The 22,746-nt window shown below is 34.8% G+C and overlaps 1 protein-coding gene across 1 annotated transcript in view; it reads left to right on the top strand.

Annotated features, from left to right (window-relative positions):
* Window positions 1-22,746, top strand: part of Thsd7a (thrombospondin type 1 domain containing 7A) — a 395,278-nt gene that overhangs the window by 154,740 nt on the left and 217,792 nt on the right. The window contains exon 2 of the mRNA XM_027926470.2: window positions 10,215-11,046. Within this exon, the coding sequence (XP_027782271.2) occupies window positions 10,215-11,046 (832 nt within the window). The remainder of the gene's footprint in view (window positions 1-10,214; window positions 11,047-22,746) is intronic.

Raw genomic sequence — 22,746 nt, 5'->3', positions numbered from 1 at the left:
ATATAGCAATACAGTGTTTGAGGCACCTCTTAATGCCATGTTTTTAGGCTAAGAAGTAGATTTCAATCATACTACATGTATTTTCTTGGTAAAACTACATAAAAAATAAAATGTTCATATATTGGCCTATAATATTCTCAGAATGAGTTCCTGATAAATCTAATATATTTTTGTTCAGATGAATCTATAAAAAAGATGAAACTTTTTAATGTATATTTATGAATCTCTATACCTGAAAATTCATTTTCAGTTGAAAACAGAGAAGGGAGTATAAGATTGTGGTAGTGAAAAGCCTGCATATCAAAGACATAGGAAATATCATAAACAAAAATATCATAAAATACCAAGTAGAAATTACATTTTAATGATCATAGAAAATGTTCATATCATCAAATAAGTAGGTTGAGATAACAACAGTCAATGAGATATCTGAAAAATATAGAAACTAATAGAATAATTCACAGAACAGAAGGTAACTGTTCAAAGTCATATGTAATAAATATTCAATTGAAACAATAGTGGAATTTTTCATATGTATATAATTAACAAAACAGCTATTATAATAGCTAATGCCTATCAGGATGTAGTGATAGGCTGTATATTTCCATACGCTTCTATGAAAAGTCAGTTGAGCAACATGTATTTAAAAAGTGCAAAATCATCAAATCCTTTGACCCAGTTATTCACTTTAATAGAGTCTACCCTAAAGAAATTATCTCTGATTATGCACACTTTAAAATATTATCACATAAAAATGTGATTATTTTTGTGTAACAAAAAGGTTTTACACAACTTTATCACATATTTTCCTCCTTATTTTAGTCAGCTTTTTCACTGCTGTGACTTAACGATCTGAAAAGAATAATTTTAGGGAAGAAAAGTTTATTTAAGGGCTCACAGTTTCAGAGGTCTTAGTCCAGAGAAGGCCAGCTCCATTTCTATGGGCTCAAGGTGAGGCAGACCATCATGAAGGAAGAGTGTGGCAAAGGGAAGCAGCTTCCCATTAGGGAGGAGAGAGAAAGGTCTCCACTTGCCAGATACAAATATATATACCCCAAAGCCACATACCCTCCCACTTCAATTACCACTCAGTTAATCCCTATCAGGGGAATAATTCCCTAATTGGGTTAAGACTCTGATAACCCAATAATTTCTCCTCTAAAGTTTCTGCATTGTCTCACATGTTAGCTTTTGGGGGACACCTCACATTCAAACAATAATATTCTGCTCCTGGCCCCCCAAAGCTTAAAACCATCTGATAACGCAAAGTACATTTTGTCCATTTCCAAGAGTCCCTATAGTTTCAACAGTTCCAAAAATGTCCAAAAGTTCAAGGCCAAATTCTCCTCTGATGCTCAAGACAATTTTGCATTGTGAGCTCCTGTAAAATTAAAAGCAATTTATAAATTTCCAATTTAAAATGGTACCAAGTAAACATTTCCATTCACAAAATTAGGGGTATAGAAAGAAGGATTAGGACCAAAGCTAGACCAAAATCCCGCTGGGCAAACAAGGCCTGTAGCTCCATGTCTGGCATCTGGGGCACATGACATTGTGATGTCCTCTCCAAAGGGAGGATGTAGTTCTGCCTCTGTGGCCTTATTGGTTGCAGCCCAAGTAGCCTCTCTCTTGGTTTGTCTCTTTTCAATTCCTGGAGCTTTCCTAAGATGATGTCTCACAGTACTGGCATTTTTTAATCATGGGGGTCTCCACTGAAGCTTTAGCTTCCTCTTCAAATCTCTACACCTTGCCTTCTCAGGGAGCTCCTGCAGGAACTCCAACCATATTGCACTTTGCCTGGCCTCTCAGGCTTTCCTTAAAAATCTTGGTGGAAGCCTCCATGAACTTCAGCATCCTGCATTCCTGCAGAACCAGCACCACATGGTTAACACCAAGGTCTGCTTCCATCTCTAGCAGTAGTCAACTAGTAGTTGACTAGTAGTTGACTGCTAGTTGCAACAAGTAGTCCCTACCAGAGACCCTTGTTGCAGCAACTTGTCAGTGTCTGATAGGTTGAGCACTTTGAAAAAACTTCCTATGCCCCCTTGTGCAAGAAGGGTGCCCCATTAGTCTATTCTCAGGAGAACTTTCACCTTTACTGCCTTGAGCTTGAGATGGGTATGGTCTTGCCAGTTCCTGAGATGCCCTCAAGCCACCTTTCTTATTGTCTCTCAGTAAAGTCTTCAGCATTTCTTTAGTGGTAGTACTGTCTTTAACAAATGCAACTTCCTTAGTCCCAGTTTCACTCCTGCCTCTCAAATCCACTTTTTCTGAATCTTGCCACTCTGTTTTCTGCTCCTGTTTATCACAATAAATTTGGCTAAAAGCCACCAGCAATAGCCAAACCACCGCCTGAATGCTATGCTGTCTAGATATTTCTTCCACCAGATTAAGAAGTCTATCGCTTTAAAAATCAGCCTCACAGAAAGTTTCAGGACACAAGTGAAATGCAGATAACTTCTCAGGCAGAACATAACATACTCCAAATTCCAATAGAATCCTCCTCTGGTCCTAAAGTCATTCTGGTCATCTGAGCTCCCACCTATTTTGGCCATTAATCTCCACTTACAACAATCTAAAATATTTCCAACTTGCTCTGCTACACATCTCAAAATTCCTCCCACCAATTCTAAAGAGCTCAAAAGTCTTCTGAGCCACATGGGCAGGTTCGTCACAGCAAGGACCCTACATCTCAGTACCAATTTCTATTTTAGTCAACTTTTTTTTTTTTGCTGCTGTGACTAAAAGATCTGACCAGAACAATTTCAGGGAAGAAAAGTTTATTTAAGGGTTTAGAGTTTCAGAAGTCTTCGTCCAGAAAGGCTGGCTCCATTTCTAGGGGCTCAAGGTGAGGCAGACCATCATGACATGACAGCAAGAGAAATGTCCCCACTTGCCAGATACAAATATATATATACCCCAAAGCCACACCACAATTCCCACCTCCTCCAGTCACACCCTCCTACTTCAATTACCACTCAATCTCAGGGGATTAATTCACTGATTGGGTTAAGACTCTGATAACCCAATCATTTCTCCTCTGAAATTCCTGCATTGTCTCCTATGTGAGCTTTGGGGGTACACTTCACATTCAAACCATATAAGTCCTAATGGTGAGACTTAGCATGTGTAAGGAGATGATGGGGGTTAATGACAGTTCATATTTTATCTTGCAAATGTAGAAACCAAGACCCACAGAGGTTAAGTAATTTTCTTAGGAAAGATCAAACACGATAGACCCTAAAAATAGATTATTGAACTTAGCAATTATGAAATCAGTTATCCTACTCACTGATTTCTCATTCATTTCTCATCAGATTTGAAAAGCCTGTTCTAATTTTGAACATTTAATTTGATACTGATATAATTTCTTATTAAAGTTTAATTACTTATAGAAGATGAAAGCTCAACTTGACTTCCACAGTGATCTCTACTTATGCACCAAACTGATTTGTCATTTGAGAGTTATATTTTAAATTAAAATTAAATTAAATTAAATTAAAACTCAAGTCAAAGAAACCATGAGCTCTTCTTTTGCTTTTCTTTAAAATGAAAGTTTAACCTATTTTAGGTCAGTAAGTATTCAAAATTTATTTTGTGTTTGTGTGTTCACAAATCTTTACAAAGTTGTCTACTAGGCAGAGCACACATTCATACTTAAATTAACTAATGTAATTTTAAGTGCCATAGTTTCTGGGTATTTAGATTACTAATTTATGGGACTATTTCAAAACAGATAATTAAAACCCACATGTTTGTTTTTGCCCACAGAAAAATTCTTTCAAAAGATCAAAAGAGTACATAACAGCAAAATTATGTTTCAGTGATGAAAAAAATAAAAAGGATATTGTCAATTCTACAGAAGTTTTGAGGTCTTTCTAGACCACAGTACACAAGAGAATTGAAATTAAAGGAATAAAGACTGTCTTTTGGATCAAAATAGTCAAAGGATTCACTGTCCAAGAAGATAAGCCCATAGGACCCCAGATAGGCTCCCAGATTTGGAGCAGTAATAGTTTGCAGATATCAAGAGGGGGTGGGAGAAAAGAGAATGTGCTCATAAATTCCTGGTAGAAGGGTATATTTCAGTGGATTTTTACATTATTTTTATAATACTATGTGTGTCAAAAGTTTGAAAATTTTGCAAAGCATTTGGCCAAGTTATTTTTCCAGTATCCATTGTAACTTTCTTCATAATATGGGAACCATTAAGAAAGTGCTAAATGTCCCTGAGCAAATATCAATTAAATAAAGCATGGTAAATTGATAGAACAAACTCCTCTGTACCCCTAGTATAGATCTAAATATGAAAATATGAAGAGCAAAGGAAATTAACTGTCTTGTAGGTCAAATATTAATGTGTGTACCAAAATGAATTATTTGTATAAAATATTGTGAAGTAATATTCTTAATTTTTAAAAAATAATTGTAGCACAATCCCAATTTTATTTAGATGCACTTTTTAATTGACTAGTAGGATGAAAGCAAATTATGAAGACCAGTTACTTCTAGGTTATGGGATTTGTGAGATTTTTTTCCTATTATCTAGCAACACTCTAATTTTTTACACTGATTCGCTTGGGTAAAAACAAGTTTTTCTTTTCTTTTTTTAGTTAAATATAAATTTTAAAACATGATCCTATGGCATGCAAGAAATAGTTTAGTATATTACTAAGCTGTTTGTGTTCTCCTTGATCCTGCTGGTAAAGTAGGACATGCTGTTCCACAATCAAATCCAGAAGGAGAAAACACATTATCTTATTTGAAGGATGCAAACATATTTAGTCAAACAAGAAACTGGCTCATTTGAGAGTTTTATAGCAAACAAGGACAGAAAGTAGTTTGCATAATTTTCTCGTACTTCTTTTATAGTGTTTATCTTTTATAAGGCTCTTTGGAACAGTTGCTGGCCACCTGTCAATAATGTGGCCTTTTATAGACTCAACCTTTTATTGTTCTCATGTCCTTGACATATAAAAAACAGTCTTAGAAGAAGTCAGTATTGAATATGGTGGGGGAAATACTAATTTTAAATTTAAAAGGCAGTCCTTTGTAGACTGAAATAAAGAGAGAGTTCTGAATCACATGAAGAGAATAGACATGTTATACAATCCTTTTTAGCAGGAATAACAATAATTTCATTATTTTATCGATGTTTGTGAGAAGTTAGCGAAGAATCACATTTAAAGTTGTAACCCATGGAAACTGAGCCAAGTAGCATTCATTTAACATTTTGTCACAGCTTTGCATAATCTTACATTCATTGCAAGTGAAAATATTTGTGTTGTTAGTCTGTCACTTACATAAATATTTGGGGTATATAAGCAGTTGTTTAGCTCCCTATTAGTTGAATAAGACATCTAATGTTTCTCTCTAGATTTACATAAAATCTGTCAAGCTAAGTGTTCCACACATATTTATTGACCCACATCCTAGAAACATTTTGCATGATACTGACTAAACACAATCTTAGAAATCTGTACACAGGAATACATTTCCATGCATAAGGGCCATTATCCAATCCCTTAAGGCGAAAGCTGCCTATCCTTTGTTTTTGTTCAATTAGATTCCAAGCTCTCTTTAAATAATCATGAACATGAACAATAAAGGAAGCAAGTTTTAAACCAGTAGAAATTCTTACTGTTCTTGTTTAAAAGCAATCTCCCTTACCATTTTTTCATTACCACTCCCTCTCATTCTTAATATTAGATTGTGGGGCTAAATTTCAATATTTATGTAGAAACACTTGATATTAAATATTACACTCTTGGACTTGGTAGGAGACATTGTGTTTTCCCTAGTAGTTTAAGTATTGTGTTTTCAAATTTGTTTTAAAGCATTTGTGCACCTTGAAACATGTTAGCTAATTGGGTTAACAATTCTTAGTTGTCAAGAACAATTTTTGATGTGGCCCTCTTCCTATTCAATGTGTGATTATTTCAAGACTGCTTAGAGAGCAGAAGTAGACAGTCCTCCATCAGGAGCACTATGAGAGAGATCTGATCTTCTAAGAGATAGTTAATTGCACACACATGCAATACCCAAGGTGCAATGAAAAGATAAGACAGCCGTTAAAGGCTGCAAGGTGCATGAGTTCTTTTTAGGTTCTGTCATGATTATATTGGCACTTCTGCTTTCACTGGTGCCTTCATGCATTTTATTCTTTTGTTTCTGCATCAGTAGGTGTTTTTATAGATCTCTGTGGAGTTTCCTTGGGATACACTATCTTCTGGTTCTCAATGTAAATAGACTTCGAATAAAATAAACCCAACAGTGTTATCTGTGAGCAGCTGCTTAATAAGAATCTGTGATAATCTTATTGCAATGGGAATTGAAATGTATTTATATTTATAATGTAAGCTCTTCCTTGTTACCTAAGTAAACTTCATAAATTCTTACTTATTATCAGTGTAAGATAGTCTAAAAGTTTTCTTGAACTCAATCTCTTTCTTCCTGCTGATATTTGACATAAACCATGTAATGACTATAATATTAAAATCTGCAAACTCAATTCTCTCTTTTTTGAACAAAGTAATAGACAAAATTCATCCAAATGTAAGCCAGGAAATTAAAAAGATGCAATGATACAATGGAATGTAACTAATTGTTCCATTTTATTAGTAAAAGTGTGAAGTTTGTATAAATATAACATGTAAAAGGATGTATATACACATGTGATATTCCTTGTATCTAGTGAGCAACATCAAAGTAAGAATTGTCTTACTTTTTTTTGTACCAGGGATTGAACTTAGGGGTACTCGACCACTGAGCCACATCCCCAGCCCTATTTTGTATTTTATTTAGAGACAGTACCTCACTGAGTGGTTCAACGCTTGTCCATTGCTAAGGCTGGCTTCAAACTTGCCATCCTCCTGTCTCAGCCTCCTGAGCCACTGGGATTATAGGCATGTGCCACTAGCCTAGAAAACTCCCATCCATATTTATATATGTCAACTAGTAATTTTAAAATTAACTTTTCAGAAAACTATTGTCATAGATGAACAATTTCTGTAGTAGTGTCAACACTATTAAAAAAATGTATACAAAAGTTGATATTCAAAGAGATGACCATAGTAGAAAAATTTTACTTTTCCTAAAGAATAAAAACACATTCCCTGCACCCTTTGGAAGTACATTTTTGTTCTTTACAAAGTAGAAAAAGAACATTTGATTTATGGCTTCATAAATAAGATACCATTATTCTTATTTTTAAAGGCATTTACACATTTTGAGTAGAAATAAAATACTTTATTTTCATATTGAAGTTGAACATTATTTCTGAAAAGGTGCTTTATACATATCTCAAAAGGCAAAGAATATTTAGTAAGAAGAAATACAATTTATACCTATGATATTCTAAAATTATCCCTCAAAGCAATGTCAAAATCTTGTGTGTATTTACATTTAGTTACAGCCCCAAATTATATGTATTATTTATATATAATATATATATATATATATATATATATATATATATATATATATATAACATGTTAGAGATATAAATATTTGCATTATGTAATAGTTTACAAAGTTAACATTATACTGTGAGTTCTTATTGTAATTTAATAGATATCTGTTATTTAAATTAATAAAATATGTTACTGGCACCTTCTTATGTATTCAGTAAGTGCATAAAACCAAGTCTTAGATAATCAGAAGTAATTTCAACTGGCTTAAGAGAAAAGCATGTTTTGTCTTTATCTTCAAGTACCTGTGAAACAAACATCTGTCTGTTGTACCATAAATTAACTGGAATCATTTTCTTGATTTTGTTTCTGATTTTATTCATTTATTCAGTACATATTATTGAACCTGTTCTATGTATTTGGTATGTACAAGTATTTTTGAGTGCCAGTTTTACAAGTTTGATATAAAATATTTTGATTTTATTTCAAGTATAAAAGAGTAACTTCTAGTAGCTCCAATCTGATTAATCAGTATAATTTCATAATTAATGTTAAGGATAGAAAACATTAAGGTACCAAGAAATTTTCCTGAATTCTGTTGGTGAATTCTGAATATGTACAAGACACTTATCTTTTGAATCTCAAACTTAATGGCATGTAATTTGTTCTTGAGAGTCTAATATACAGATAGATTTATTTGCTGTCTTCAAGGTGAAAATATGGATTACTATTTTATTTAGGTACAATGGGAAAAGAAAATAAATGCCAAGATGTGTAAAATAATTCTAAAGTTTTATACATACTCCTATGTTTTTTTATTGAAAAGTGTCTTAGGTTTTGTGATTCCCAAATTGAATACTTGGTCAGTCTCTAAGAAAGCATCACTAGATTTGTGAATATATATTTTTTCTTTAGGAAATTAAAAGTAGGATTAAAACATCATTTAGTATTGTATATTGACAAATGTAAAACATCCATTGGTTGTACATTCTGTGTTGAAGGAACCGCTGAGCTACAGCCAGTCTAGTCTATCCATTAGGTTAAGTCTTGAAATACTCCAGGAAGACTGTTTCCTTATATATTATAAGTCCTTGATAGAATTTTATAAAGAAACAATGAGGGTAAGAGTATTACAAATAAAGTATAACATATTTATTTTCAATGTAGAAATGATCAGTTACAATATTAGTTATAGTATTTATAGTAAGCCTCTTTTCCACTTACAATTTGATTATGCTGTTTGTAAGGGAGAAAAAATCAAATTTTAAACCTCTTTCATGGTAAACAAAATTATCTGTTTTAATTAAAAATTTTAAGCATATTTTTCATATTTCATTCTGTGTAGGCTAATAATTGTTTTGCATAGGAGAAGCTGTCTGAACCTTAATCTCCTAAAATCCAGGTTATATCTTGTGACTAAAAGTCAGAAGAACTGGATCGAAAAATCTAGAATGGTTGTGTTATTCATTCAAGATGTAAACTTGGCAAATCACTTGCCCCTCCTGTCTCTTGTTATTCCCATCAGTAGAATGTATCCATTGACCTACTTTAAAGGTTTTCACTCTTTAGCTGCAGAAGCCTCTTGCAGACATAGCCTAATATATAATCACCACATGAATAAAAATAATAGTAAAATAGAGCTTTTTTTATAGAAGCAATAATGAGGAAGGAGGAAGCAGTGTGCATGTGTTGACGGAGGACCCTAGAGCCCTCACCTGGTCCTTACCTTCCCTCACAACCTGTTGAAGACAGTTGAGGGTCATCGAAGAATTTCTCAAGTTCATGGAATGAATATGATCTCTACATTTTTCAAATGTAGTTCTAATTTCATAAATTGGAATTTGTCTGTTAAAGCTTTGAAAATCTCATTATTTACTTTAGAAAAAGAAATAGTATTAAAAATACAAGCTTTCTCTCTCTCTCTTTTCTAAGAAGGATTCCCAGGTACAAATCTAATATGTCATATTAAAGGCATGGACTTAAGTATTCCCTAAAAATAACTCTATAATATCAAATAGTTCATATTTAGAAAATGAATATATAAAACCCCTAATTACCCCTTAACAAAACATCAGAAAATTGAAAAAGGTCTTTCAGTTGAATTTAAATTTCCTTATTCATGTCTATACTTGACTAGAGAAGTAAGAAAATTTGATTTTTCTTCTTCTTTTTTTTTTTTTTTTTGGTAAATTTAAACCCTGAATGTGATTAAATGAGGATTTTTTTTCAATTCTCAGCTTTGGTGACCAGAAAGGCAACACTTTAAATTTTGTCAGCAGGTACAGTACACAACTATTAGACCCTTGCAGTCACAACCATAACAATAAAAAATTAGGCAAAAGAGAGTATGTTCTACAAAGTAGTTAATTGCCCAAGAAAAGTAAAGTCTGCTGGAGAAGCAGGTTTTTACCAGGGGCCATTTTCTTTGCCAGTTACTAGAATGGATTTGATGGTTGTGAAGCAGGAGTAATAGGTTTTCGCTGTGACTAATTTCTGATGTCCTTTATGAGCCAGGATTTCTAACTACCTAAAGTGAAGGAAATGAATAAAAGCAAACTTTCAGTAATCCCAAAAGGACCCAAAGTAAAATTGCCCCAGCAGTTACCTTATATAGGCACCGTGACACAGTTCCCTTTTGTAAAAATACTTGGTAAAGATTATTCCTTTCTGACAGGCTCCTATAGAGACCTACTTTATTACACTTCAGGGAAGTTAATGTACTAGGTCTTGAGGAATCTGTCTGGAACGTGAAGTGACTTGTCGTTTTCTTTTAGTGGCACTGTTAACTCTTGCGTTGTTTTTTAGGTCCATGGGGCCGATGCATGGGAGACGAATGTGGTCCAGGAGGCATCCAAACCAGGGCTGTGTGGTGTGCTCATGTGGAGGGCTGGACGACGTTGCATAGCAACTGTAAGCAGGCTGGAAGACCCAGTAACCAGCAAAATTGTTTCAAAGTGTGTGACTGGCACAAAGAGTTGTACGACTGGAGGCTGGGACCCTGGAATCAGTGTCAGCCAGTGATTTCAAAAAGCCTAGAGAAACCCCTGGAGTGTATCAAGGGAGAAGAAGGCATTCAGGTGAGAGAGATAACGTGCATCCAGAAAGACAAAGACATGCCTGCGGAGGACATCATCTGTGAGTATTTTGAGCCCAAGCCTCTCCTGGAACAGGCTTGCCTCATTCCTTGCCAGCAAGATTGCATCGTGTCTGAGTTCTCCCCGTGGTCCGAGTGCTCCAAAACCTGTGGAAGCGGACTCCAGCATCGGACAAGGCATGTTGTGGCGCCCCCACAGTTTGGAGGCTCTGGCTGTCCAAACCTGACCGAATTCCAGGTGTGCCAGTCCAGCCCCTGCGAGGCGGAGGAGAGCATGTACAGCTTGCAGGTGGGGCCCTGGAGTTCGTGCTCCATGCCACACTCCAGGCAAGTGAGGCAGGCAAGGAGGCGCGGAAAGAATAAAGATCGGGAAAAGGACCGAGGCAAAGGAGTCAAGGATCCAGAGGCCCGGGAACTTATCAAGAAAAAGAGAAATAGGAACAGACAGAACCGACAAGAGAACAAGTACTGGGACATCCAGATTGGATATCAGACCAGGGAGGTCATGTGCACCAACAAGACCGGGAAAACTGCTGATTTGAGGTAACATTTTGTTATTGTTAACCACACGTGTCTATCTGTCAAGACCACTGTTTAAAACTAACTTCTGGAATGCACACCTGCACAACCAAGTGTGAGCGACCCCTCAGCTTAAGGCTTTTGATCTGTTTCTGTGGGATTCTCCACGTTTCTATTTTGCTCATGTTAAAGGTCCTAAACTGCTTGAGTGCATTCAAACTTTCCTTTCAAAAGTCTAGCACATGAGCAACTCCCCACGAGAAGACACTGCTTAGTTAGGTCAATAGTGCTGTTTCTCTCTGTGATCAAAGAAAACAAATTTACATAAAGACTGGAGTATAGGGATTTTAAATTTAGATACTTATGTTTGTGTGTTATTAGAACAAGGCACACTTATAATCTCTTCAAGTTTATAGCATTTTCAAAATTACCCTATAAACAAAATCTGCTCTTAACAATGACCTAGGGAGCTATACCTAAGTATAATTTTCTTGCACATTTTATAAAATGGGGTAACCCTCTCCAGAGAAGAAAACAGGAATCAGCAGGAAATAAGGTAAGTAAAAGGTGTTTAATCATGAGTGGCCTAGCTTAGAAAACATAATTAATTGGCTGTGTTTCTTAGGTGGAAATTATTTGGCAAATTATCTTTGGGTACATAATGAGTAGATTATGAAAGACTACCTCATTTATGATTTATTTGCTGTGAAAATAAGATTCATTGAGGATTATCTAAAGGATATGATGTTCTCTGGACATTCTCAATTTTGTTCTTGGATAAACCAGACCATCTGGGAGTGGCATATCTGGATCATTTGCATAATTGCTTTTACTGAAATATTTATGAAGTTATGATTTGGACTGAACTGAAGAAATTATAGTATCATTACTCAGAATTTTATATCATATTTATTGTAAAAATGACATTGAGAGTGTCATCCACTTTATCACACAGTCTGTTCTCTTGATTAAAAGCATAAGATAAATTTCACTGAAGTCTCAACCCATATGCTTCTGGTGAGCAGCTGGATTGTTTCTCTCATGTCCCCTGGAAACAGATCACATTTTCCTGTTTACTCTGGCTGTTGGGAAGCTGAAGAGGATTGTGTGGCATGTTATGTTGTTTACCAGCCTTTCCCACTAGCTTTATCATTTCTCTCACCCTCAGTTTTTTTTTTCCTTTACCCATTCTTGCCTTAGTGATTTTGCTATGTATGGATTTTGAAATATGGAGGAAATCCTTTTTGGAAGAGGATGTAGTTTAAATAAATGAGTAAATAAAACAAGTGGATTAATCTAAGATCAAACTCTTTCTCATAATAGCCTGGTTCTAGCTGCTCCTTTTAGGATATTTGCCTTTTTTGTATTCATACAGTTGTGCTTCTTTTCCAGCAGTAGAGTACTTTGCTCTTTCTCCATTTTGGTTTCCTCATTCCACTGCCCTGGCCTTGCTAGTGGCTGTTTTTCCTGCCTTCATTCTTCAGGTTTTCACAAATTCTTGAAGGGGTGTGTGTGTGTGTGTGTGTGTGTGTGTGTGTGATGGGCATTTTCTGTGCAAGCCTTGTTTTGCTCTTTTCTATTTTTATTCCAGAGATTTTTCTGATTTTTTTTTTCCTGGGGTTATTATAGTTATATTAGTTACTTGGCTCCTGTCAAGTAATGGAATGAGCCTCCAAGGCAACTTGAGTTGTCTCCTGCTGCCACTGAGTTAGCATGCTGTAGACATGTAATTTAATGTTGACTACTCAATTAAAAGTGTAATTAGGACAGTTAGCTACCATTGCATAGAGCCTAATATTCCCACCCAGTTGTTTGAATTAAGCAAATAAACTTAAAAATGTGCAAATTATTTGTCAGGAGCTTACATCTTATTAGAAATATTGTATGAAACTGTAACTCTAAAATGATAGTTACATATGTTCTTGACATATTAGGGTATGAATTAAACTTTATGTTAAACAATTAAATTGATTATTACAATTTTTCTTTACTATGAATTATCATGTATGATCAAGAAAGTTAAAGCCCTAGTGAGAAAGTGACAAAAACCAGGCATTTGGGCCTATATTTTACTCAAAATTACAGTATAATATCATGAAGCCAATAAAGTGAAGAGTAAAACAGTAACGTCACCAAAGCACAGGACCACAAGTCAAGGATTTAATAATTAAAGCATTTGACATTCCATCACATTCAGAAACACTTTTATCATGTAAGAGTATATAAAAAAAAGTCATTCAACAAGGTTTAAAATGTCCTCTTATAATAACTAAATGAATTTAACCAGATAAACCTAAGGATCTTGGGGAAGCTGTCATAAGTAAATAAAGAATTGCTGCTAAAATGCCCAAGCTGAAGAAGATAAATCTGCCCTATTTCCTGCTGTCGAACAGACTGAAATCTGTAAGAATAAAAAGCACAAATGAAAGCCCATTCTTTTATGACAATAGGAAACAGTCACAGAAACAAACCACCATTGATACAGAAGATTTGGCAGCATGGTAAAATGAGATCTAACTGAGGGAAGAAACTTAGGGGGGCATTATGTCTTGCCAGCTTTTGTGAACATTCAAAATCAAGTCAGTGCCATCTCCTTAATGGGGGGAAAGGGGCTGCTGAAACACCCTTGAGTCTGATTATGAGCAGAATGGTGAGTAGGCAGGACTGAACTAGAAAGCCCACCATGAATCATTACCAACTGAAGACTAGCAGCTTGCAGACTGAGGGTTTAATGTTTCCACAAGGAATGGAAGAGAATTCTGAATCACTAAACACATATCTGGACACTAGCAGCTTCCTGAGAACCAATGACTTCTAGCTAGGCTTGACTGGATCCTTACCCAGGCCAAGAGTTGATATGAAAGTGTTTCTCTGGGAAACCAAAGACATTAGGTGAAATGTGGTTTTCTGAACCCAAAGCAGAAAGATTTGAGACTGAGCTAGAAAGCCCACACTGAATCACTGCCCTTTATTCAAACAGAGATAAAGAGCTGGGGAAGTAACTCAGTGGCACAGCACTTGACTAGTACGAGTGAGGTCCTGGGTTCACTCCCCAGCACCACACACACACACACACAAAAAAAAAAAAAGAAGATAAGAAAATAGAAAGAACTTAAAATAATTTTGTAGAACCGAGAAAAGAAATAGAGAAGAATTATAAAATAAGAACAGAAATGAAATTCACACAAGAAACAAACAAACAAACAGAAAACTAGTGGTAAGAAGAACCAGTGGTATGAAGAACACTTTGAGAACACAAAGTAAACTATCGTAAAGAATAAGTGCATGTTGAAGATTATCGTAAAAATACCTTGAAGATTATTGTAAAAAAATATCTGGTGTGCCTGGAAATAGAAAGAAAAATTAGGGCAGGACAAAACTTATTAACAAAAGACTTTCCAGAAATTAAGGAAGACTTTCATTCATGCATTAAACTTGCACAGGCCCCAAATTCCACTTAGAAGAAGTTAAAATAATGGCCTGATGGATAATCTGATGTAAATCAATTTTGTGCATTCCCTTTGGCAGTGATTCCTCTCCTAGGAATTACTTCTAAAATATATATGTAAATATACAAATACATGTACAACTCTCATTGTAACATGTTATAGAAAGACAGCCTGAATTTATCAATAAAGGACTTGTTGAATCATGGAGCTTCCATATGTGGAGTATCATATAGGTATTACCAAATGAAGTTTGTGATTAAACATGAGGGAATAAATGAAGTTTTATGCCCCTCTTCTATGCTGAAATCAGCCAGAAACACCAATAAGGAGATAAACATCTACTGCTCAAAAAAAGAAAAAAAAAAAAAAAAGGAGGAGGAGGAGAAAAATGGAGAAATGAGTGGAGAAAAAAGGAAATGGAGTGTCTTTATGATAAATCAGGATCCTTCTTCAGGATAAACCCTGAAATCTACAGGATGGACAAGCAGGACCTAGAATATGAAAGCATGAAATGGACTTCCCTGAAGTAAACAGTACTCAGTCCTGTGAGCCCTATCCAAGGTCTTTCTAGTGGGTGATCTCAATAGGGAGGGGGCATGGATGAGCCAGAGAGGATGTGAGGAGGGTCCTTAGGAACCAACTCCCATCACTGACTCACAGGGGAAGTGTAGCTATTGGAGAATTAAGGGAAATGTTGTTCCCTAATCTCTTGACTGAGAGAAGCTGTTGGAAGTGAAGTGGAGGATGGGCAAAAGGAGGCAGCTATCTCCAGATCATAGCCAGCATAATCCTTGATTTAAAGCATTGCTGTGAGCCATCCCCACCTCTACAATGCTTTAGCTGTCCCATTTCACCTCTAGAATATGCACATAGAAGGCACAATGTGTTTTAGGAAAGAGTCTGAAATCTGCTCAAGCACAAAGGCATTTAGTGGAGAGTAGTGCCTACTCTTGAAAATGTATTCCATTTGAATGCACTTTATTTTGTCACATTGTCTGACAAAGACAATTAATTGTAATTACAAGTCCAATGGAAACACTGCCCAGAAGTGTGGGAAATTCAGTAAATTCCTGAGGGAATAAAACAGAATTAGAATCTTAAAAAGATTTTTGTGGGCTAATCCAAAAGCAGGAGGTCTATGCAGATTCTAAATAAATGCATACAGCAAACACTCAGGCACAAATAAAGAGGGGTGAAAAATGAAGAACAAAATAATCTAATCACCCCTAGAAATACTGACACAATTCCTCGTTATTTTTCATTTGCCTTATCAATTTCATTTTTTTTTTCTTTTAAGTACCTATATAATTCCAGCCAGAGCATTTCAGATAGTTATGAATGATGCTTCTTAGGTGGCTTTCTGATTATTCTTTCTAGCTCCGATATTCTTGACACACCTTTTCTCATCTTCAAAATTAAAAATTGTTGACCAGAAAATTACATTTCTTCTCAAGACAGTCAACCTCTTTCTGTTTGATTTCTATTTTACCTTAGAACACCAGTTGTTAACTGATCCAAGTTTCTGTTTTAGCATTGCTTTCTAGAATTGTGGTATAAAACTATTGGCACTGCAATAGTCTGAAATTGGCTGAATTAATGGGAGGAATTTAACTAATGGATGATTAGGAAACATAAGTACTACATAAGAAACCTAAGCATTCATGATACACAGAGTTGAAAAAGTCATTTACACTTTCTGGGACTCGGTATCCTCATCTGTAAAACTACGTGTAGTGGTGTGGTCAGTGATAGAAGAGAGAACTAAAAAAAATCTCTAAATGCCTTCCATATTCTGTGATTCTTATGAACCCAAACAAAAACCATACCTGAAATTGTGATCATAAAACCCTATGTATCTTTCTTGTCAGAGAGTTAATTAATTTTTAGCATGTTCCATGAATCAATTTATAGTGAAATATCACGGCAAATTTACATACAGTGCATATAGAATACGATAGCTCTCCATGGTCTTGAGAGCACCTGCAAGGTTTTGTACTTGGCGGATATATGGTTCCTGAGGACCCATTTCCACACTACGACTTTTGGATCGGTGAAATTGCAAACTTAATTCTACTCTTACTGAAAAAAAAGGAAGAAAATTGCCCGTTATTTAAAGTAACACTGACTCCTCTTAGGTTATTCAGAATCCATTTATAAAATTACTACTTCCCATTCATGAATAGCAGGCATTTAGATTTTAAAACTTTCTTTAATATCCAAAGTATTGATATGCCTGCCAGATATTTATTCTGATTTCTTAGGAGCTTATCTCTGCTGCCCCTTGACCACACCTGACTAAAGAATTATTAAAAAAAAAAAAAGAAGTCATTCAATATGTCCATGCTCTTATGTAGACTGTAGATGGCTAAAAAAGAAAACCTGTACCTGTCTCAAAATATGGAACCAACCAGGCAGTGTATTACAACAGATTAGAGGTCCACTGTCAAGCCTCATTCTTCCCGCCACTGTGCCTGAGGATGACCTCGGAGCAGAACATTCATGAGGGCCTTAGTTTTCTGATTTCTGGTGGGATTCTACCAGTAGGAGATGGCCGCAGTATAGGTATAGCAGAAGGTGGGAAGACAGAGAAGTTGGGGAATTTATTCCTGTCTGTTCATGGTTCAGCAGTGACTGAGTTCCTCTAACAAAGACCATGACCCCTGTCCAGCAGCTTTCTCCTTAGCTCTAGGTGTTCCTGGGTGCTGACAAAATCTTTTCCTTTCTTTTCTTCATTACCTTAGAGTGGGAATGTGCCTGTGGTTGCTAACCCCAAGGTGCTACCTCATTCCTTGGTGATTTCTGTTAACATTGCCACTCTCTTGTTTAAAAAAAAAAAAAAAAAAAACCCTTCTATTAAACTCTTCTGAATTAACCCAAATGAGTTTGCAGTTCATTTTCTGCTGCCCAGGACTAACATATAATAGCTCTTCTGGGGTATCATGTCAGAAACACAGGATTACTTTGGTGTTATTGTTACATTGCTTATTAGTTCATTTACTATACATTTATTGAACTACTTTTTTTATTCAACAAAATTAAAGACATTGAGGCATTCTAGGTGCTGGAATGTATTGACAAAACCAAACAAAACAAAACATAGTCCCAATTTTCAGGGATCTATTTTTTTATTGTAGGAAGAATCGCACAAAAGAACCAGTAAAATACTAGAGACATTCTCTCATGTCAATAGAAGAAAGACAGCACATGCGAATCACAACTGAGGTAGTGAGCGCTTCCTTGAAGGAAGTTGATAGGATCAGGAATGGCCTCTTGGAGATAATGATGCTGATGTTAAGACAAGTAGGTGTACATAAAGTTGAAGAGGCTGATTTGCATTACTAATGGTTCCATTCACAAGCATATCATGCCTCCATGTTGTTCACACCTCAGGTTCTAAAGAGAGTAAAAATTACCATCAAAGAGAAACTAGGAAACCTAAGTTGTCTTAGATGTCAAGTTTAAATGTTTGGACTTCATATCCTCCGGGTCTAGAATCTCTACAATTATTATAGAGCATAACTATATATATATATATATATATATATATATATATATATACACACACACACACACACATATGTACATATATATATTTATTTATAAATTATAAAAAGGCAGTATTATAAAAGTATATGCGTTATTCAAAATATTTAAAACTTTAAGATAAGGAAATGAGGAAATAATATTTGGCTTATTTTTATAGCTTCATATTATCTTTAATGAGGACCTTAATGCAAATTATTCATGAGGAAGCACATTATTACAGGGCTTTTAATTTATTTTACATATATTTATTTTATAAATATATATTGTTTTGGTCACTTTTTTTTTTTTTTTTTTTTTTTGGTCACTGTGACTACAAGACCTGACAAGAACAATTTAGAGAAGGAAAAGTTTATTTTGGCTCATGATTCCGGATATTACAGTCCATGGTTGGCTGACTCCATAGCTCTGGGCCTGAAGTGAGGCAGAACATCATAGTGAAAGGGCATGGTGGAGGAAAACAGCTCAGGATATGGTGACCAGGAAGCAACAGAGGGTAGGGCCGGAGTGGGGGTGTGGTGAGAGAGAGAGAGCACTGTGCTCCACTCACCAAAAACAAATCATAAACCCTAAAGACACATCTCCAGTCAACTACCTCCTCCAGTCATATCCTACCAACCTACAGTTACTGCCCAGTTAATCCATATCAGTGGATTAATCTACTGTTTAGGTCACATCTCTCATAATCTAATCATTCACTTCTGAGCTTTTAGGGAACTCCTTATATCTAAAGCATAGCATACACATATTTATTTATTAGGTAAATAAAATGAATTCTTCATATGTTAGACAGTGGAGGACATATTCATTTATCTTTACCATCTAACATATTATAGTGATTTAATCAGAAAACAAGTATTGATTAAACCTATATCCAGTACTATGCCAGGTACAGAACTAACTTAGCACTTAGCAATTATATAAATTACAACTTTTACTTATTATTTCACTTTTTTTTTGGTAATACTTGAAATTGAACCCAGGGCCAAATGCTCTTCCACTGAGCTATACCTCCAGCCTCTAAAACATAAATTTTACATTGAACTTAAAAAAAAAAAAAAAGATCACTTGTACAGAATAATGTGGGTATCGTTATTACTGTATTTTAGATGACAGAGTTGAGTTCCAGAAACTTTGAGCAACTTGCCCAGGTCAGCCCCCACCCTCACAAAAGGAAAAGTACAGAGCAATAAAAGTTCTTCTCCAAGGTCCTCCAATTATTGTACCTAGGAGACCTGTATGCTGCTGTGGATTTCTAGAGGAATAGATGATTCATGTCAAGTAATTTATAAGAGGAAGCTTAATTTCATTCTCAAAAGGTAGGTAGGTACATAATTCAACAATTGAAAAATAATCTTGATGAAAATTATTTTAAAGATTTTTTAAGTTATTTTAAAAATAATCTTGATAATTTCTATTTTAGGGTCAACAGTTTCTTTGGGTCTGCTTTGGGTCTACTTTCCCCCTTTATAATGAGACTGACTGCAGAAGTGACAAGTCTTCCACTGTCTTAATGTTTGCATGTTCCCTGAAAGTGCTGCATTTGGAACAGAGTGAGATGGGGGGGTGATAAATAAATAAAGCATGCACTTTATCTATAATAAGTTAAAAGGAAGCTCATATATGTTCATGCTCCTACAAAGGGTGTTTATATTTTCAATTCAAAATATTGGAGCAATTGGACATGAGAACAAATGCTGAAAGCTATACTGTCCATGAAACCAGCTTTAGAATCCACAGTAACTGCATAACTGCTGTGGTCAATATTATAAAACAAGACCTCTGCTTTGCTTTTTTTTTTAATTCTCATTTAATATTCCTCACTGATTATGATGCTTTTTTCCTTCAAACTTATGGTTTGTTTATGCATACCTCCCATTCTGATTTGTTCTCCTATATTATTGTCCAAGTTAATTTCTATTTCTTTCTGTACTTTCCCTCAATTTATTTTCTTTCCTTGAAAAAACAGGTACTATTGTACTGGAAAAACTGAAGAGCTCATTCATTAGGTCAGGTCCCAGATCATTAAAATTACATTTTGTTAACTATTGGAAGTTTCCTCAGAATCAAGGTTATATGCCAACACATATCTACTTATATGTATATAGTCATAGTGTATGGAATAGCAATAGGTGAGTGGATAGTTTAAATTATTTTATGGAAGAAAGAAACAATATTAATCTATATAGTCTCCAACTAAGGCAATGCCAAGCACATAATCACCTCCCAGAAATTGCTAAAGTATTGAAATTTAAGGAAGGTTTTCAGTTTTAAAAGTTGGGGGGTTTTAGTAAATAATAAATCAGCTGAGGTAAAATGAAAATTTAAGAGATTATAAAAATAACTAAAACATGTAAAAGAACATTCTCAAAAAGTATATAGTATCCAACTAAGAGAATATAGATTTATATTTGTTTCGTTCATGAGTCATCATTTAGAATATGTCTCAATAGTATAGTGCCTATTTAGCACTAAACAATTACTGTTGTATAGTTAAAATATACATTTTCTGGGGCTGAGGTTGTGACTCAGCAGTAGAGCACTCGCCTAGCAGGTACAGGGAGCTGGATTCGGTCTTCAGGACCACATAAAAATAAAATAAATGTATTGTATCCAACTACAACTCAGAAAATAAAATAAATATACATTTTCTGTAAAAAACAGAAAATGTGCTATTCTTGGTATTGCAGATTTACTGTACTAAATTCTGAGCACTTGTTTATTTAATCTTTGTTTATGAAAACATCTTTACTAATGGTATCTGCCACTTCTACTTTTATATCATAAACCACCAAGCTGTTTAGTCATTGGTACCAATTAGTTGGCATTGATAGCAGCAACTAAGGACTAATATTGTCAGTGTCTACCTGTAAATATCTGTCAAATTAAAAAATATCCAAGTGACCACCAGGGTCGCTTCCTACATTCTAGGGTAAAACTATCTATCTTATTATGGCCAGGATGTCTTCATCTCCTTCAGCCTCTAGCTCTCACTTCACAAAAGTATTTTTAATTATTGTGTTTAGGAATGATTAACATATAAAAAGGCATAAATATTTAATGTGAAGTCATGTGCTGCATAACAATGTTTTGGTCAACATAGACCACATATACAGTGGTGCCATAAGATTATAATGGAGCTGAAAATTTACTATCACCTTGTGATGCTATAGCTATTGAGACTTTGTAAGAGCAACATATTATTCATGTGTTTTAGAAATGCTTGTGTAAACAAACCTACTGCACTGCCAGTCATATAAAATCGTGGCACATATATAGTTACACACACTAGGTATGTAGCAGCCTGTACTATTTAAGTTTTTATCAATATATTCTCTAATGTACATGGATGAAATTGTCTAATAATGCATTTCTTAGAATGTATCCCCATACTTAAAATAACTTTATACAACTAGCTGAGTTTGGGGATAAGAATATATGCATGAAGCTATCAAAGCCATAAGTGTATCCATTATCTCCTAAATTTTCTCCTAACCCTTTTATTACATTATTATAATTATTTTGTGCGCAAAGAACATCTAGTATAAAATCTAACATCTTAGAAAATTTTAAATATACAATACAGTATTGAGTATTTTTTTTTAAATGAGGTTTCTTTCCTGGGACAATTGTACAGAAGGAAGGCGGGGTAACATTTTAATTCTTTGATGTTAAGTTACAGGAAGGGAATTGGAGTTGGAACTAACCAGAACTCAGATTGGAGATATCACTGCCTAATCATTACCCACACAATTCTTAAATAAGGTCCATCCCACTTCCGTCACTTTTCCTGGTAGTTTTATTAATATCTCCAATTTGATAATGCCATTTGGTTCTCTTGCTTGAGATGATGTGAGAGCACATTCCTATGGGAACTGGCACTTCCTTGAGCAGTCTGGCTGCTGAGTGGGGCAGTGACCTTGCATTTCCTTGGCAGCAAAAGTGATTTCACCCATTGTTTTCATTTATTTGCTGGAATAACTAGCTTGATATGAGTAGTACTGAGTTTCCCTCTGACTTAAATATAACAAGAAGGGTTTTAAATAGGAGGAAATGTTTTCAAAAGGAAAAAAAAATTTCCCATAGCATAAGGAACTAAATAAATCATTAAAATACTCTGTAAAACCCAATGAAGAATGTGCTTATTCTTCTAGAATCTACTGATACGTGGTATTAGTAATTTCATGTGTTTTGTCTTATATACTTTTTACAATTTTTTGCTCATCTATGAAACATTACTTTAGATTCTACTCACACTTTTACCACACTGTTCTTTATTTTTCTATGTTGTATCATTTTATTATGTGGTTATGTAGTTATTTCTCTAAAATTTCTTTAGGAGATATTTTTCTCCTTTATTTAGTACAAATATTTGGTCACTTATAACTGAATTTTAAAATAATGGAAAGTTTGTTTGGGTACTATTTAACAGGATACCAATTGAATTGCAAATGAACTAAATAACTGTGCTGTGCTTAATACAAGAAGGCTTTGTACTGTAAAATTCTCAGAATGTTGACAGAAGCATACAGTGTAGTGTGCTGGAATAAACAAAGATTTTTTGTCAAAGAATAATCAATTATGTCTACCAAAAGTTGAGATTACAATAACTTTTCTCTTTGACTTTACAAAATGAGTCAAAGCGTTCAAAAGGATACTCATAGCTATATGCGAGACCATAACCTGGCCTATGTAGACATGTGAATATATGTAAATTTTCTTTGATAGATTG

The sequence above is a fragment of the Marmota flaviventris genome, chromosome 1, assembly GCF_047511675.1.
Source record: "Marmota flaviventris isolate mMarFla1 chromosome 1, mMarFla1.hap1, whole genome shotgun sequence".
Lineage (NCBI taxonomy): Eukaryota > Metazoa > Chordata > Mammalia > Rodentia > Sciuridae > Marmota > Marmota flaviventris.
Note: the sequence above shows the minus strand (reverse complement) of the source record. Positions and strands in the feature narration are given on the sequence as shown.